The sequence below is a fragment of the Sus scrofa genome, chromosome 4 (assembly GCF_000003025.6).
Source record: "Sus scrofa isolate TJ Tabasco breed Duroc chromosome 4, Sscrofa11.1, whole genome shotgun sequence".
In the NCBI taxonomy this organism is placed as follows: domain Eukaryota; kingdom Metazoa; phylum Chordata; class Mammalia; order Artiodactyla; family Suidae; genus Sus; species Sus scrofa.
The window spans coordinates 125,294,063-125,311,042 of record NC_010446.5 but is presented as its reverse complement, the minus strand read 5'-3'; the positions used below and the strand labels follow the sequence as shown (position 1 = coordinate 125,311,042).

Below are 16,980 nucleotides of genomic sequence, written 5' to 3'. Positions count from 1 at the left end.
CTCTAGGAGATTGACAGGAAGCCCTGAATGGGGTCCAGGGCTGACGCCCACTTCCAGGTTTCCTGCCACATTTTTCTGAGAAGAGTGGCAGCTCCTGCGTGCCCCCGCCGGTCTGTCCAGCCCGGGCACTGCTTAGCCCTGCCCCTCCCTCCTCCTCCCAGTTACGCGGTTGATAAATTTCAGAGAAAGGCACAAAGAGAAAGGGTTCTAGCAGCCTGAGGGCAGAATTTAATGACGACCAAACAAGACACATATTAATAATTGATATATATCTTTTTATTATGCACATTTGATAAAGGACTTAAAACTGTGGTTATCAAAACTATACATCTAAGCATGGCCACAAAATTGCCGACACACTGAACAGCGAAAAGCGTACGAGAGGGGAGTTCAAACTGGCCACAGGGATTTTTAAGGGTACTCTTTTTACCCTCATCGGCGATGAAAAACAGCAACAAAATCAGGCTCATTCAGGAAAAACCAGAAGAGAGAAGTATTGTATTTGGAAACTGATAATAGTCCTTTTTAGAAAAACATCTGTCAGTTTCATGAACAACCCCCAGCTAAAACAAACAGGAAAAAAAAAAAATCACACACACCAGTCACCCAACAAAATGTGCTCTGTTATCACAACCAGCAGTGCAACCATCACTCAACCCATGAGGTAGTTACGGTACAAAAAGACTGGCACACCAGTGCCCCCACACACACTCAACCATGCCCACCCCAGAACACACACGGAAAATGGGTTTACAAGCTCATTACAGACAAGGAAAAGACCTTTTTTGTTGTTGTTTTGTTTAGAAAATGCTATAGAGACAGCTTCAACAGAAGGAATCTGACTTTTCAAATACAGAGAAACAGCTGGTAAACACGCGGTGAGGAGCCATAGGATATGACACAGATAATCTGCCTTTGGGGTTACAGCATCACGACAATAGCTTTAGCATCAAACAAACCAAACAAAGTGGCCTCTGCACATGAAGGGGGGTAGCCTGCAGAGGTAACGAAAGACTGCAGACAGAGAAGTTTAACTGGAATATAACAGTTTTAAAGAAACTTGCAGACGTGTTATAAAGTAGAGCTTATACTTTGTATTAAAACTGTGATGTATGAAGCTATCCTCAGAAGCTATGGAGAAAACCCTTTTTTTTTTTTAATGTTAACTTTTTAGAAATGATTTCAGAAGTACTGAATAACATTTACTCTCCAATTAACACGGGATCAGCTTTCACGGACACAGATTTCTTGATCTGAAGAATATTCTGGAGAGTTAAGACCTGAACAAATAAAGGATGATTGCTTCTCTCTCTTTCTTTTAAAATCTTTTGGTATGTATCCATAAATTTGTAAGTTAATTTAAAATTATTTATTAAATCATTGGCAAGGTAGCATCTCTCTCAAAAATATACATTTAAATATATTACAAAAGGTTTTAACCCTGTCCATCTCAGAACTGAATCTTTTAATACCTCTGAAGAGCTAATTTTCATTTTAAGGATGGAAAGGGTTTTTTTTTTGTTTGTTTGTTTTTAAAGCAAAGAACTGTTCAAAATAATTCACAGTAACTGAAATTAAACATTTCATATGGAGTAACTTAAATTTATCTAAAACACTTAAATATATCTTTATACACAGATTTTTGTAGTAAAATATAGCTATACGTGACTTAAAGACTCTAGTCTTCTTTGAAGACATCTTTAAACTTTTTTATACATAGACTATGCTAACACAATACATTCTGCTGAAGGTTAGGCAAAGCGCATTATTTTCAAACACAGGTAGCGTAATCTAGTCCCCCACCCCATACCTTTATGTTAAAAAAAATACTAACTGAAGGGAAAGTTTTTTCTAATGGCACATCTTCATCTGTCTGTGGAAATCTGCAAAACGACCAATGCCGATAGCCTGGAAATGGTGGCCTTCCATCGTTTTGGTGAAAATTGTAGGGCTGAATGTCTGTAGGTCAGTCGCTCAGAGTGTTACCCTAGGATGCGCTAACAGTGGTTGTCCATCTCCACCTGCTGATGTGCCCTGGAGACACTGCCCTCGGGTCTTGGGTGGCATCAGCATGGCCTACTTAAGCATCCATTCGCAGGACAGGCACATCGTCCTGTGTTAAGAGCAGTTGGCTTTGCTTGTGAATATTTGAGGGTAGAATTCTATTTGTAGAATTCTTGTTTGGGGAAATTTTGGGAAAAGAATAACGTTTGCTTGCAATGAAGCCACCTTCGGTAGCAAATGATACGGGATGGACATTCTTTTTTTTTTTTTTTTTTTAACAGAGAGGTACCAGTTGAGCTTATTTTAGCTGCAAAGTGGCATCGTATTATTCCATTTTAATTAAAATTCACCTCAAATCCTTTTTGAGTTTGGGGAATACGTTTAAGCAAAGAAGGAAAGTAATCCCAAAGAGGGCCCTCTGCCATACCTCACGGCTTTCTTGGCAGAGCTGGTGACACTGTTCAGATAACCAACTGGAATCCCAAAGGATCTGCCATGCGTTGGCATCTTACAAGAGCTTGGTTTCTACAAAAGAGTCTATTCAAACGCTTGACGCGTTGTGCGGGGAAACACTAATTCTCCCAAAAATATTTAAGAATAAATTCCAACTCTGAAAGGGTAGGATATTTAAAACGGGAAGGAATTTTCTCTTCAACTGAGAAAACAAATGTGCCAGATGACAAATTACCTACTTGGACTGGCACGTCCATCACTGTGCAAATTCCTCCTTGACTTTACAGCTGAATGGTGCCCCCATGGATACATTCATTTATTAGAACACAATGTCATAAATGGGCATGAATCTGCAGTCCCCGATGTGGGCCACTTTCGCTTTCCCAAAGCCTATAAAGAAATACAAAATTTGCATTCAGACGTGTCTGCAGTGGGTACAGGAGGGCGGGGAGGAGGAAACGGACATGGCGCCGGGCGCTGGTTTTGGCCCAGGGCGCACGAAAGGAATGTCACCTGGCTGTGTGTCAGGATGCAGCCCGCCAGGGCTGCAGCCATCGAGCCGACACACGGGTCCCCACCCGTGTGCCAGCAAGGTGGGATGTGTGCATCCAGAAGGTGCAAAGGAGCCGGGGAGGGACACACGCGGAAAGTCTTGCCACGCTTCTTTCGTTTTACGCCTTGGTTCCGTTGGTTATAAGAGAGTGTTGGGCCACTTCCCCTCCCTGGTTCTACGACCTGGCTGTTACACTTTTACCAGCTCCTTGCGTCCGAGTCAAACGCAGGGCCCCAGCTTATGGATGTTCTTACCTGGACAAAGCAGCATTTTAAGAACTGGCATGCGTTTCACATTGAAAGCCCCAGGCCTGTGAGGGGCTGGTGGAGAAACCCACCACCTTAGCTTTCTCATATGGATCTAGGGTGTTACAGAAGCCCGGGGTCGTAGTTAGCCTCGCCCTGGGAGGGGGGTGAGCACAGCAGGTGCCCGTTCCACTGCCGTTGGCTCTCGACGGGGACGCGCGGGCATCCGGGCGGCGGGCTAGGCGGCGCTGCTGCTGGAGCAGGGGGTGCTCTGCGTGCTGCCCAGGCTGTGCGCCGCGCTGCTGTTCTCCGAGGCTGGCGGCGAGGTGGGCACGGGCTGCCTTCCTGCGCTGTCTCCTGCAGTTAACAAAGGACAGGGCCGAGAGAGACGCGGGTCACATGTGTGCGTTTCTGGAAAGACCACCTTCGCGGATGCTCTCGCCACCGTGGGCACAGCAACTGGACCAGACGGCTGGACACCCTAAGGCTGCTCCGTGGGTTGGTACACTCGCTTTGGTTTCTAAAGCCTCTGCCACGGGGCAGAGAGGACGGTTTTCAAGCCAATGGACAGACAGTTCTGGGGGCAAAGAGCCCCGGTGGTTGAGGACAGGTCCCCGGGATTTGGGTGAGACCACCCTGGAAGAGCCACGGCCCAGCACCGGTGTTCAGAAACCAGCTCTCCTGAAGGTACCGTGGGCTTTGGAGGTGAGACCTTCAAGCTGCAATAAGAGAACCCGGGCAATCGGAGGCCTCTTTCTGAACGGCCTCGGTCAGGACGGGGCTGGCGACGCTGGATTCTGCCCTCAGCGCCACAGAGAGCGCGCTGTGTGCCCAGCACAGCACCTGCCTGGGAAACGGAGGCGTGAGGAACCTGCCCCCAGAAGCAGCTTCTGCTGAAGGGGTAGCTGCTCCACAGGGGGATGGTGGTGGCCAGGCAACACCCTCCGCCCTGAGGGTCCCCTGGCACATGAGCACACCCTTTTCACTACCTGTGGTTTGCACTTGGTCTGCAAGAGGCTCCAGAGTCACCTTTCCTTCAAGGAAACTGGCCTCGGGGCCGCCCTCAAGGAACGGCTCAGGTGGGGAGAAGGGAGCAGGCCCTCCGGGGCAACACTGCATTTGCTTTGAAAAGTCAAAGCAGAACCCTCACACACACACACACACACACACACACACACACACACACACACACACCACACACACCCCTGCCCCACCGTGCAGGAAGCCCCGGAGGGGGGCCCGGCCTGTGTGTGCTTCGGCCTCCTCTTTCCTGTCAGGCTCGAGAACACAGCCATCACCTGCAGATAAGCAAGCCTCTGGCCTCCGGGTTAAAACCCAGCAGCAAGGCCCTGCCCTGGCAGCCGGGATCAGGCCGGGCCCTTCCACAGTCCCCGTGGGGGCCCTCAGAGCCTCTGCCAAACAGCAGCTCCCCGAACCAAGAACCGGCTCCGGCCTCTCGGTCTGGTTCCAGGCTTCCTCATCGCCCCTCTTCTGCACCGCACGGCTACACGCCTCCAGCTCGGGGCCGCACGCGCTCCCGCATCTGCCCTGGGTCTGCGGGATGCGGGATGCGGGGCCAGAGCCGGTCAACGACACGCCTCGGAGGCAGAGCAGCGCTGTCTTTCCCCTCCTCTTTTGCTGGCCGCCTGTGTGTTGCACCCTTCCCCGCACTGCCCCCTGCCCTTCGTGTGTGTGTGTGTGTGTGTGTGTGTGTGTGTGTCTGTGTGTGTGTGTCTGTGTGTGTGTGATTAAAGGCAGGAAAGCTGCCTCAGGGACGGGGACTTTGTGCCAGGAACCCACTTTCCCCAGAGGGGGCAACTTCATTTCTAGAAGGAAATCAAATCTGTTCGCGATTCTGAATTCTGAGGTCCGCCAAACAAACACACAAACAAAACACCACCACCCCCAAAAACCTCCCTGCAACTCATAAAACACAACAAAACCCAAACACCCCCAAGCCTCCAGAGACTGGAGCAACTCGTGATAGACTGAAAAAATTCAACTGCCTTACAACCCGGGGGTTGGTCCACACCCAGCTGGATTCTCACGTGATCCATGAGCGGGACTCACGTGGCTGCGTGTGAAGCACGTGTTGAAAATATCGTTGCCGCTGGCAACAGAGGATCCATCGGAAAAGCGGGAGGTCAGGAGTCCCCGCTGGCTCGCCTGGGCTCTGCGGCCTGAGCGCAGCCGAAGCAAGGTGGCCTTGGCTCCTCTGCTGACAGCGCACAAGTCTGTCTCATCCCGAATCTGCCCTGCGCCTGATTCTCCACACTCGGGAAAAGTGCCAGTGCTACTCCCTGTCCAGGAAGTCTGAATATTTGCTTTCCGATGTCTATTTGCCAAATATAATTTGTTGCCATGTCAGTTTATTTTAATCACGGCCCATTAAAAGGTCTTTCAACTTCCAGAGCTTTGGAAAGCCTTGGGCTGCTGAGGCAAAACACTGCCCAAAACGAAACCCCGCAACACACAACAAAAAGCCCCCCCCTCAAGACTGCGGGGTACCCTTCACGGGGTGGTCAAGTCAGCTTAACCTCATAATCTACTGGCGTGGCGCCAACCGTGTGCCAAGGACGAGCTTTGTCTGAGAATCTGCTTGGAAATGTTGAAAAGACCCCCTAGCTCTGTGGCTCTGTCCCGTGTGAGACATAAGCTGTGTCACTACAACCAAGTTGCTAAACACGTTTCACCGTTTGAGGAATTAAGAAAAGTCCTTTCATCGTCAGCTGCGAGTGGCGCTACAGAAAAACTCTCCCTGAGAAAGCAAGTCGAATGTGCAAATGTCACTGCTTAAAAAAGCCAGTGGAGTCCCTTAGGCTTTCCGAGCTGGGTCCTCTGGTTGTCTGCTCTCGATCACAGTGACCTCTGGTTTCTTGGAGCGCTGACTTTCTCTGAGATATCCCCTGGGTGACAAATCCAACCAGCCTACTTCTGGGGACGCTGAGCAGGGAGCACCTCAGGGCTAGCAGAGCAGGCCCACTTAGCGAATGCAAGGCGTGCGAGGAAGGCCCCTCGCTCCTAAACAGCAAAGGTGGCCATCAGAAGTGTGGTCCGTGTTCACGCTTTGCTCCTAACAGCTCAACCGCTGAGGAAGAGGCATGTGGGGGGAGAGAGGGGGACCGAGGGAGGAGGCAGCCAGTACACTGGACACTTGGGAGGACAAGGCCTCTTGCCACCCAGGTCACCTATTAGCCTGTGGCTGGCCTGGACATTGCCAGAGATGCTCTTAGAAAGAAAAACATACACATTTTAAGGGGTGACTGTTCCCCTCTCCGGCTTGCACGGAGCTGTGCAGATCTGACGTCCTGCCACCTGTCGGCAATCGACCTTACAACTGGATCCTCAGCCCTGAGGCTTTCGGTGCAGCAGGTCCTGGGGAAGAAATTTCATCTACGAAAGATGTGAATAACTGGAGAAGCTCCCTGGGGAAACTACAGGAGAGGAGGTTCAAAGACAGGTGAGAGGAATCTCGGTTATTCAGCCCAAAGCAGACAGCTTGCAAATACTGTCCACAGCGGATTATGACAAAGAGGAGCAGACAGCTGTTTGGGTTCTCCCTGGAGGGCAGAACATGAGGAAATGACTTTAAATGGCAGTGCAGTGGCAGGGATTTGGATCACACAGAAGACAACTTGCTGATTATGCGGACTGGTTAGTTACAGAGGGAATTTATGGACTTTCCTGGAGATAGTTAAGCACTGGATTGGAAACCGTATGCTTGGGGTGATTTAGACTTAATATTACTGGATGCTGCAGAGCTAACAAAGATATTCTCCTCTGCGTGGTGGTTGCAATTTTGTACTGATTATTGTCTCTGTCTCTTGATATCCTAACTGCGATTATTTCCCAAGCTCCCTCCAGGGACAGAGTGAATCAGACCACCTTGCACCTAGAGACGCTTCCAATCACTAGTTGTTTTCAAAACCTGCCCCTCTTCACTTTTCAAGCTAAAAGACTTTCCTTTTGTAGGCACATCTCTGCAGGAGGAATGCATTAGATGCAGTTATAAGTTATGAAGAAAGGGAAAATTTTTTTCCGAGGCAGGAATTAAAACTCTTTCAGAATGTCCCAGCTCCCATTTCCTCTCCACATTCCTGCAGTTCGGCCAACCTGCTCACAGCCGCGGTTGGGTTCTCTGTGGGCATCTTGCTTTACCTTAACCTGAGCCCGTGGGTGAAAAGTGTGGATTCTGCCTTCCTTCCAGTCCCAGCAGGGCTCCCCTTTGTTCCAGCTGCATCTCCTGGCCCCTGGGACTTAGCCTCTCACCTAGTTTATCTTTCTGCTCTGACTCTCTTCACTTAGACTACATTTGGGAGCCTGGAGGAACTTTGTAATTCTCTAAATCCCTTTTCTTTACACCAGGGTGGTGGAACCCTCCCCTCCCTCATCCGAGAGGAAGTCAGGACCTTACTCTCTGACGAGGTTGAAACCAGGGTTCCAGGAACAACCAACACCAGCACAATTGAGGGTAGGGAACCACAATGACAGAGAAGGATTAAATCAACATCTACACGTTACACGTTATGGACCCATTTCTGCCCCCCCCACCCCCCGCCCCAACACCTGAACACTGAACGCTGACAGCCGGATCTGTATCTTCCATGGAGGAAACAGGAAAACCTATTTCATAGAAAACCTCAGGAGCTCAAGAGGAAAGATCCAAAGATGTGATACCACAAGTTCCTCAGTAAAAGGCCCAGCCAGATGACCCAAAAGGAAACTCACCATCAACGTGTCCCACCCACAGCTCAGAACATCCCCATTTTGAAATAATGCCATATAGATATTTTCAGGAAGATACGATATTGCACCCATTAAACAAGAATAGAATATATATTTTTTAATTCACAGGGAAACTTTCTTGGGATTAAAAAATCTGAAGGCAGTATTTAAAATACAATAAGAAACTGAAAGATAAAGATGAAGAAATTTCCTAGAAAATAAAGATAGGAAAAAGATGGAAAATAGAGAAGGAAAGTTAGAGGATGATTCAAGAAGTTCAACTTTCAAAGAAAATGATTTCTAGACTAAGAGAACAGAGAAAATAGGGGTGAGACAAAGTAAATAATTCTAAAAAAAAGCTAAAAAATGAAGCCCATAGTTTCTAGACTGAAAGGTTCAATTAATGCCCAGCATAATGTATGAAAATACACCTGAATCAAGCACTATCATTGTAAAGTTTCTTCCAGAAAGAAGAAACAAAACAAAACAGGTCCGGAATCTGAATGGCTTTGAATTTCCCAAAAGCAATCTTCAGTGCCAAAAGTCAGTGAGGAGTGCTTTCAAAATTCTGAAGAAAAATTATTTACAATCTAAAATTCTATACCTTGCTCAACTATCTACCTAGTGTTGTATGAGATGAGGCTATTTTCGGACATGCAAGGTGTGAAAAACATTTACCTCTTACATTGTTTGCTCCCTTTAAACTGAGAGGAAGAAAGGCATGGGATACAGGGCCCAGGACAACCACACCTCACAAGTAGTGAGGAAAATGCGTTAGTAGAATACCTGACGTCTGAACGTGTTTGTGTAAGAGGAGAGGGAGACACCTGGCAGAGAGGTGACAAATGAATGTGTGACAAGTATATATAAAACCCAGGGAATAGGAGGTGGAGGGAGAGACAGTGATTAATTCTAGGGAACACTGGAAGTCATGCAGGAGAAACAATACTATTATACCACACGTCCAAGCGGTGATTAGTGTTTAGGCAGTCATGATAATGAAAACAGGAAATGCCGGTCTAACAAAAATTTCAGTGTAATTCTACATGGAGGATGATGGGGGGCGGGGGGCAGGGAAAGGGGGACAGAAAAGGGCATGCATGTATAATTGGGGCCCAGGGGTGAAAGAGAACTAAATTTTCATTTTCCATAGTAAGAGGTTGGCAGAAAAGACCTAAAACTGACAAGCCAGGAAGTAGTGATATATTCATGTTATTTAGAGATGTGGATTAATGTCCAAGAGGTTAGCTAAGAGTCCAAAACGGTGGTGCTCTGGGGGTGAGAAAAAGGCGTGGGGGCAGTAGCAGACCCGTACTTTTCATCACAGCCTTTAAACTATGTGCACATTGTGATAAAACTAAAACGTTTTCTTAAAAAATAAAAATAAATGCTTTCACTCCTTTGCTCAAAAAATAAATAAATAAATAAATAACAGGTATAATATTGCACATGACTTTGGGGACCTTCATGAGTCCCCTCGAGGTTAGGGACCCCTGACCTAGCGAGGTTCCTGGCAGCTTAAAGGTGCCGTGGTTCCATTTCGGCACCATTTCTACCCTGACTGGCCCTCCTCCCTGTACCATCCTCGTGGAAACTGTCAGATTTAGGAATGAATCTTGGAAAGTGAATATAGCCTTAAGAAAGTGTCCCTTATGTGCTGCAAGCTGTCATAGAAGAAAGGAAGGACGTGGCTTCCTTGGACTGACACCCAAGCCAGTATGTAAAGAGGCCTCCACAGGCCACACCTGCGGCTTGCTCTGTGCCCTGTGCTCTTGCAGGTGGAAGGGAAAGCAGAAGAGGGAAGTGGTCTAAGATAAGGACTGTGTTGGCCACAGAGGCAGGTGCTGCCTAAACCCTAAACATACCGGATAAGGTCTGAGCTGCACAGCTTAGATTATTGTGGAGCTGAATGGACTGAGTCAGTGTGTGTATAGACACCTCTTGCCTTTGGCCACTGCACTGTGATCTTCTCTCTTTTATCTAAACATGCTGCGAGCTGACCCAGGTAAGCAACGAAGGGGTTCTGGATGGGAAACCACCACCTGATCCTGAGGCGAGCCTCTCTCCTGCCTGCATGAGGCTGGCACGCCTTACGAGCAGTTGTTACAATGAACCAGGGGCTACAGCTTTTAATACAAAGTTGTTTGAGGAGTTCTCATCGTGGTGCAGCGGAAACGAATCCAACTAGGAACCATGAGGTTGCGGGTTCGATTTCTGGCTTCATTCAGCGGGTTAAGGATCTGGCGTTGCCATGAGCTGTGGTGTAGGTCACAGACGTGGCTCGGATCTGGTGTTGCTGTGGCTGTGGTATAGGCCAGCGGCAACAGTCCTGATTCGACCCCTAACCTGGGAACCTCCATATGTCGCAGGTGTGGCCCTAAAATGACAAAGGACAAAAAAAAAAAAAAAAAAGAGGACACTTGAAGCAGTTATCATATGTGATACTAAGAGGTTTAGGGCCCACGTGACTGTATCTATAAACCATTTAGCTTCCAAATCAGCATAATTTATTTTGTAGGAAGCCATCACAAGAAGAGTCTTGGGGTTTTGTTTTTGTTTTTGAATCTATCGACAGACCTATTTCTATGTTAACAAAACTTAAAAACTCCTCCTTAAGTCTCTGGTTGGGGGGCAAAGAGAACAGTAATAATGCACCTTGGATTTTTTTTTTTTCCCCACACCCATGGCACATGAAGGTCCCAGGGCCACAGACAGAATTCAGCCACAGCTGCAACTTTCACCACAGCTGCAGCAACACCGAGTCCTTAACCCACTGCACCGGGCTGGAGATGGAACCTGTGCCTCCACAGCAACCCAAGCCACCGCAGTCAGGTCCTTAAGCCCCTACATCACAGCAGGAACCCCCAACACACCTCGGAATTTAATGAGCAGCAATATGTGCCGTAAAACCAGGTTTGTGAGCGTGGATGCGAGTCTGGGATTACTCGAGGGAGTTGGGTGGGTGTGTTCCCATCGTGAGTGCCACCTGGCCGCCCTCTTCCGCCTGGACCTGGTTCTCTGGCCTGCTGGCCCGAGATGAGCTTCTAGGGTTTGGGGTGCAGCTCTACAACCAAGTCCAGGCACGGCCCAGCAGGTATGTGGGAAGCACCCGTGGGTGACCACCCCAAAGAAAAGCCTCAGGGCCAGGAGGGTCTTCTTGGAGTACTTTCTTTTTTAAAAAATGCATCTATTTATTTATTTATTCATTTATTTATTTTGGTTGTACCTCCAGCATGCAAAAGTTCTTGGGCCGGGGATCAAACCGGCACCACAGAGGTGACGAGTCACAGCAGAGACAACAGCAGGTCCTTAACCAGGGAACGCCACTGGCGCACCTTCCAGTTCATTCCTCATGTTCTGCCTAAGCTGCCAAGAGCCCTAGCCCCTTACAGCCATGCGGGAGCTCAGGAAATGCTGCAAAGAGCTGTGAGTTTGCGATTCGAATGTGTCGGTCTTCCAGGGACAAGATCATTTACTCTGAGATGCTGCTCCGGGAAAGCCTGTCCCCTCTGGGGCTTATATAAGCTGTTCCTGAGAAAGGAAATTCCTAAACTGCCTAACGGATGTTCATAGACCCTCAGAGGCTTACACGGAAGAGGCTCTCTTCCTCGCGCTCACTGAAATACGCAGGTGACCCCTGACCGACACGGGAGTTGACCCGCATGTACCTTTTACCGGCCGCTCTCCGTGTCCATCGGGCTGTGTGTGTGCTGTCCCGCAGGGTCCACTCCCGAGAAACAGCCACGCGTGCGGGAACCCGCACAGTCCAAACCCGCACTGTTTCCCAACCAGCTAGACTTTAGTCCACGGCTGCCGATTAGGGACAACAGTTTGAGGACTCAGAGCCCTAGGACTAACCCTCCCAAACCTTTGCCGGGGACTGTGTGACACCAAAGAGGTGATTCCCCTCCTTCTGCCACACTCCAGAATGACTCCGTGGGACAATGCAGAATTTGAAGGAAAGATTCTGATGAGGATTCAGATCTGATGACTCAGGAGCTCCCTGGTGGCTCAATGGGTTAAGGATCCAATGCTGTCACGGCGTGGGTTTGATCCATGGCTCCGATACGTCCACATGCCATGGATGCAGCCAAAAATAAAATACAATGAAAGACACGATTTCTCAAGATGCCCTTCAGTGCTTCTCTTCCCTCGCCAGCAGTCACGGCTTCACTGGCCATGGCTGGACAACCCAAGGGAAGGCCAAAGATTGGGCAGACGCTGGATCCATGGAGAAGCAACGCAATTCTAAGCAGAAGGTCTGGGCCACCACTGGCCGCTCACTGATCTGTCTCCAGCGGCTTACCTAGTTCACAGTGTAAACGACAAGCACCCAGGAACGGGCGGTGCCAACTAGCTTGCTGGACATGTCTCAGAGTACATGTCTGTCCATCCCACATCTGCAAGGCCCTGAAGGAAGAGGCAAGTCCACTGGCTCCTCCCCAGTGCCCCACAGGCTCCCTGAGCCTGGCTGCCCTCTGTCTCGGGGCTGGTGCAGGTTCTCTACTCAGGCCAGAATGTTTCCACATGGGGACAGGGGGTAAGAGGCAAGGAGAAAGGCACAGGAGCCCTTTTAGGAGTGGAAGAGCATAACTGGAAGACAAAGGGCTTTGTTTTTACCATTTTTTTTTAGGACCGCACCCGCGGCATATGGAGATTCCCAGGCTAGGGGTCGAATGGGAGCTGCACCTGCCGGCCTCCGCCAGAGCCACAGCAATGCAGGATCCGAGCCGCGTCTGTGACCTACCGCACAGCTCACGGCAACGCCAGATCCTTAATCCACTGAGCGAGGCCAGGGATGGAACGCAAATCCTCATGGATACTAGTTGGGTTCTTAACCGTTGAGCCACAACGGGAACTCCCATTTTACCATTTTTACCTATTTATAATGTATGAGGATATATTTTGAAAATGTAAGTAACTTTCTATAAAGACAAGAGAATTTTAAGTTTATCAGAAAGGACACGGGATGGGTTTTTAAAAGGTCAAGAACTTGTGGTGTACGCCACTGATGGGGGCTGCTAGTGGACAGCGCTCAGCACCTTTGGCACATAAGGTGCTGAAAGTTAAGAAAATCTTGCCTCCCTCTTTTACTTCCTGCCAGTGATGTGTCTGTTCTGAAGCCTTTAGCTTTCGCTCGCTGTTTCCAGTTTGTCTACATTAGCTTTCTTTAATTAACCACAAAATAGCTTCATTAGGAGCGAAACGTCTGCACCACCTCAATGCAATGAACACAAACCTTCCTTTCCTAAAACTGCTCAAAGGAAATTAAATTCTCACAAAACCCCGTTTGTGCCAAAGGCAGAGATGTGAAGCGAGTGGGGATGAAGTCCCTTTTCCCGCATCCCTTCACCCGTGCCGCCGAACACCAAGCAGCCACCCAGTGCGGCGGAGACACGGGGTGCAGCCACTCCAACGCCGCGGCCACACTAACCTGTGTGAGAGTAGATGTACCACAAGGCCCCCGTCAGCAGAGCTCCGATCACAAACGCTGCGAACGCGATGCCCATCACGGTGAGTGTGTCCAGACCATGAAAAATCGCTGCAACGAAGAGAAACCAAGGCACGCTCTGAGTCCGTCGGCATCACACCCCGCGACCCGACATTTCATTCACAAGGAAGTCAGAAAGGATGAGAAGTGACTCATAAAACAGGAGGAGGACATGTTAAAGTCACTGTGTGTGTAGTTTGCAGATACTTTCGCAAAAGAAAAATGAAACTCTCAGATTTCCAAGAGATCCCCAAGTCTGAAATTTATTTCGAGCCACAGACTTATTAAAACACGTGTCGCCGCTGTAAAAATCCCAAGTCTGTGGTCCTCCATCTGAGGACCTACCATCTGAATGAAAAAGCAGCTTGCAAATTCAGAGGTTAAGCTGCTTAGAGGAGTTCCCGTCGCGGCTCGTGGCTCACGGAAACGAATCTGACTGGCATCCATGAGGACACATGTTCGATTCCTGGCCTCGTTCAGTGGGTTAAGGATCCGGCACTGCCGTGAGCTGTAGTGTAGGTCGAAGATGTGGCTCAGATCTGGCGTTGCTGTGGCTCTGGCAAGGCTGGCAGCTACAGCTCCGATTAGATCCCTAGCCTGGGACCCTCCATATGCACAGGTGCGCCCTAAAAAGACCAAAAACAAAAACAAAACCACCTTAGGAAAATAAGGAGAATTTTCAAGATCAAAATGTGATTCATTGCTTCTTCTTCATGGAACACCTCCAACCGTGAGGCGCTACAGAAAAAACACGGTTCAAATTCTTTGCAAACCTACTTTCGTGCACATTTAAAAGGATGACAGACAACAGGAAGGAAGACGGTGAGAAGGAGAGAACAGCACATAAGGATCGAGCGTTCCTACGAATCATCACGTGTCACCCATCTCCTCACATTCAATCCTCCATCTCGACAGCCACCTATTGTGTCACAAGCTGCTTTTTAACACTTTTTTTTTTCCAACCCTGCTCTTGCTAGGAGGAGAACGGAAATATTTCTCAGTGGGGAGCGATGTCAATTTTATGGTCAGCAAAACATAAATAGAACCAATTGTTCCTCCATTTGGCAAAGGTTTTTGCATGTGAAATTAATTCCAGGCACAGAAATAAAACATTTCCTTTCGTTTAAGAGAGCTACTTTCTTTGAATCACTTATAAAAAGGAAAAACCCGTTTCCAAGGGAGCGAGGTTCTCGGGGGAGTAGAATTTCTAAGGTCTCTCTCTCCCGTCAGGGAAATGGGGGGGCAGCATCTCCGTTGTTTCCACCCTGTGTCTGCGTCCTCTCCGCTCATCGGAGGGGCTCCAGCTGATCTCTCGGCGAACGCCATCCCTCTGCCTCTCAGCTCTGCGTGGAGGACCCAGCTGGAGACAAGTCTGAGCCCCGAGCAGCGCCAGCGCTCAGAGGCTCTCCTTCGGGAAAGGAGGATTCGGAGAAGATTCTGGGGGATCCACATCCCCAAGTTCTGGTCCCTACGCTTCCAGCCCCGTGCCCTCTGGTGTTCATTTGACTTCTAGCAAAAGGGACAGCCCTGTTGCACCTGCTGCATCCAAAAGGCGTTGGAGTCTTCAGAGGGAGGAAGCTTGGGAAGACTCCACGGAGGTGAAGATGACCCAAGCCTTCCGTCTCATTTAATCGAGTCTGCAGGACAGGGATTAAAAGAGGACTTGTCTTCCCAGTCTACAGGCACAGAAGTGGGTCATGATGACAAGTTTCTGGGGAAGACTTTCTAAATGTCTGCAGACGCAGGTGTCAACCCCGAGACTCGGATTGGCGACTACGGAAGAAGGTGCCCTCAGGCATCTCTTTCAGGGTTCACAAGACCGCCCCATGATACTGCGGAAGAATATACTTCAGAGAATGGGTGATGAGGCACTCAGCATGAAGGAACTCTCCAGACTGCCCACTATGTGTACGGGATGGGGTCAGCCATGGAGACTAATCCGGAAAGTCCTAGAGAAGAAAAAAAACGAGGCAACATTATCTGGAAGAGCTCTGGGCGTGCAGCCAGAAAGCCCAGATTCTAGCCCTGCCTCAGGGCCAGTCATAACCATAGGGAAATCACTTCAGTACTTCTGGGTCAGAGTGCTCTTCTGCGGAGAGAAATGAACCTGGCCCAGATCATCTCCAGCGTATCATTTTGTTGCAGCTGGTCGCTCCTTTGGTCTTAGAAGCCCTCTCTCCACACCCCTGGGACTCGTGGTTGTCTTAAGGTATAGCCACGGGCTCCGTTAGCCTCTCCTCCGAGCAGCTAGAAATCCTTAATGACACAAAGCGCAACAGTCCCATGGCTCTGTGTAATGCATTCAGGTCGCAACCCATGTAAGGATGGCCCATCATGACCTTGTCTCTCTAAGACTAAGAAATTCACTCCCTTCCCATGAAGGTGACACACAGCCATGGGTCCACACGTGCTCATCTTTAAAAATGGCAAAGGTAGAGAGGAGAAAAGAAGAACGAAGGAAGGTTAGAGGAAGGGAGAAAGAAAGGAGGAGGAAAAAAAGGGGGGGAGTGAGAGAGAATGAGAGCAGAAGTCTCCTTATCAAACCTCCAAGTCTGGCGAACGTTCCATAACCAACTCATTCTTATGAAAGCCCAGGAGGCTTTATTTCGAAACAGTTGCATAAAGACTTACGTGGAGAAATTGGATTCGATTCCTTCGTGCTTGGACCTGTTTCTGAAACAAAAACATAAATCACGATGCGTTCTGATTTTTTTTCAAAGGAACTGAGTTTTTAAGTAAAAGGTTATCCACATTGCAGCAGAGGCTGACACTCCTCGGTTGGTAAGACTTCTGTTTGTTAGGAATACTCAGTGGTCATCTTTGGATATAAAGACTGCACCAGGGAGGACTCAGAAATTTTAAGCCCTGTCCTTGGTTTCTCCAGCTTGATTTCTGAAGGCAAATGCCTCAACCTAAGGCATCGGAGTCTGGTAATTCGTGCATGGGGACATGCCTTTATATTGATTTACAAAAGGGTCCCCTACCTTGAAATACTGTGTTTCCCCAGTGTTTTCAATATTACTCCACTTTCAAAAAAGTCTTATGTGAAGGCACCCGAGGGCTCTAAGTGTCTTCATTCTCCCACCGCCGTGCTGTCGTGCGCTGGTTCGGCTTCTCGCGGCACATCTGCACCCTCACAGCCTTTTCTGCCTGGTGTCCTTTCTCCACTACTGCTGACTTTTCCGAGCCCAGAGCTGACTATGCTGCTGCCCAGATTAAACCGCTCAATGACTTCCCTTCATTTATGGGGAAAAAGTCCAGCTCGAGCCCGCACCCAGGTCTGCCTCCCTCTGCCCACCGCTCTCCAGCCACCCTTGCTATTGGCTTCCTCGCCCAGGCCGGGCTCCTCATGGTGAAGTCCCCCCACTGTCCAAGCAGTTCCATGTCCTTGCAAGTTCCAAGCCACCCCCGAGACCTGCTCCATTGGCATTTTCCCGGGGAGGGCATCTCTGGCGCTCCCATCACCCCACCTGGTGCCACCCAGCAGGGCAAGTCTCCCCAGTTCTGCT

At 49.1% G+C, this 16,980-nt stretch overlaps 1 protein-coding gene across 4 annotated transcripts in view; it reads right to left on the bottom strand.

Moving 5' to 3' along the window:
- TGFBR3 (transforming growth factor, beta receptor III) overlaps positions 255–16,980 on the bottom strand; it is a 200,850-nt gene continuing 184,124 nt past the window's right edge. For 2 of the 4 annotated variants that reach the window (XM_021088719.1, XM_021088720.1), the window contains 3 exons: positions 16,103–16,144; positions 13,415–13,522; positions 255–3,612 (listed from right to left, as the gene is read on the bottom strand). In XM_021088719.1, coding sequence (XP_020944378.1) covers positions 3,494–3,612; positions 13,415–13,522; positions 16,103–16,144 — 269 coding nt within the window. In that variant the 3' untranslated portion in view covers positions 255–3,493. 4 annotated transcript variants of the gene reach the window in all.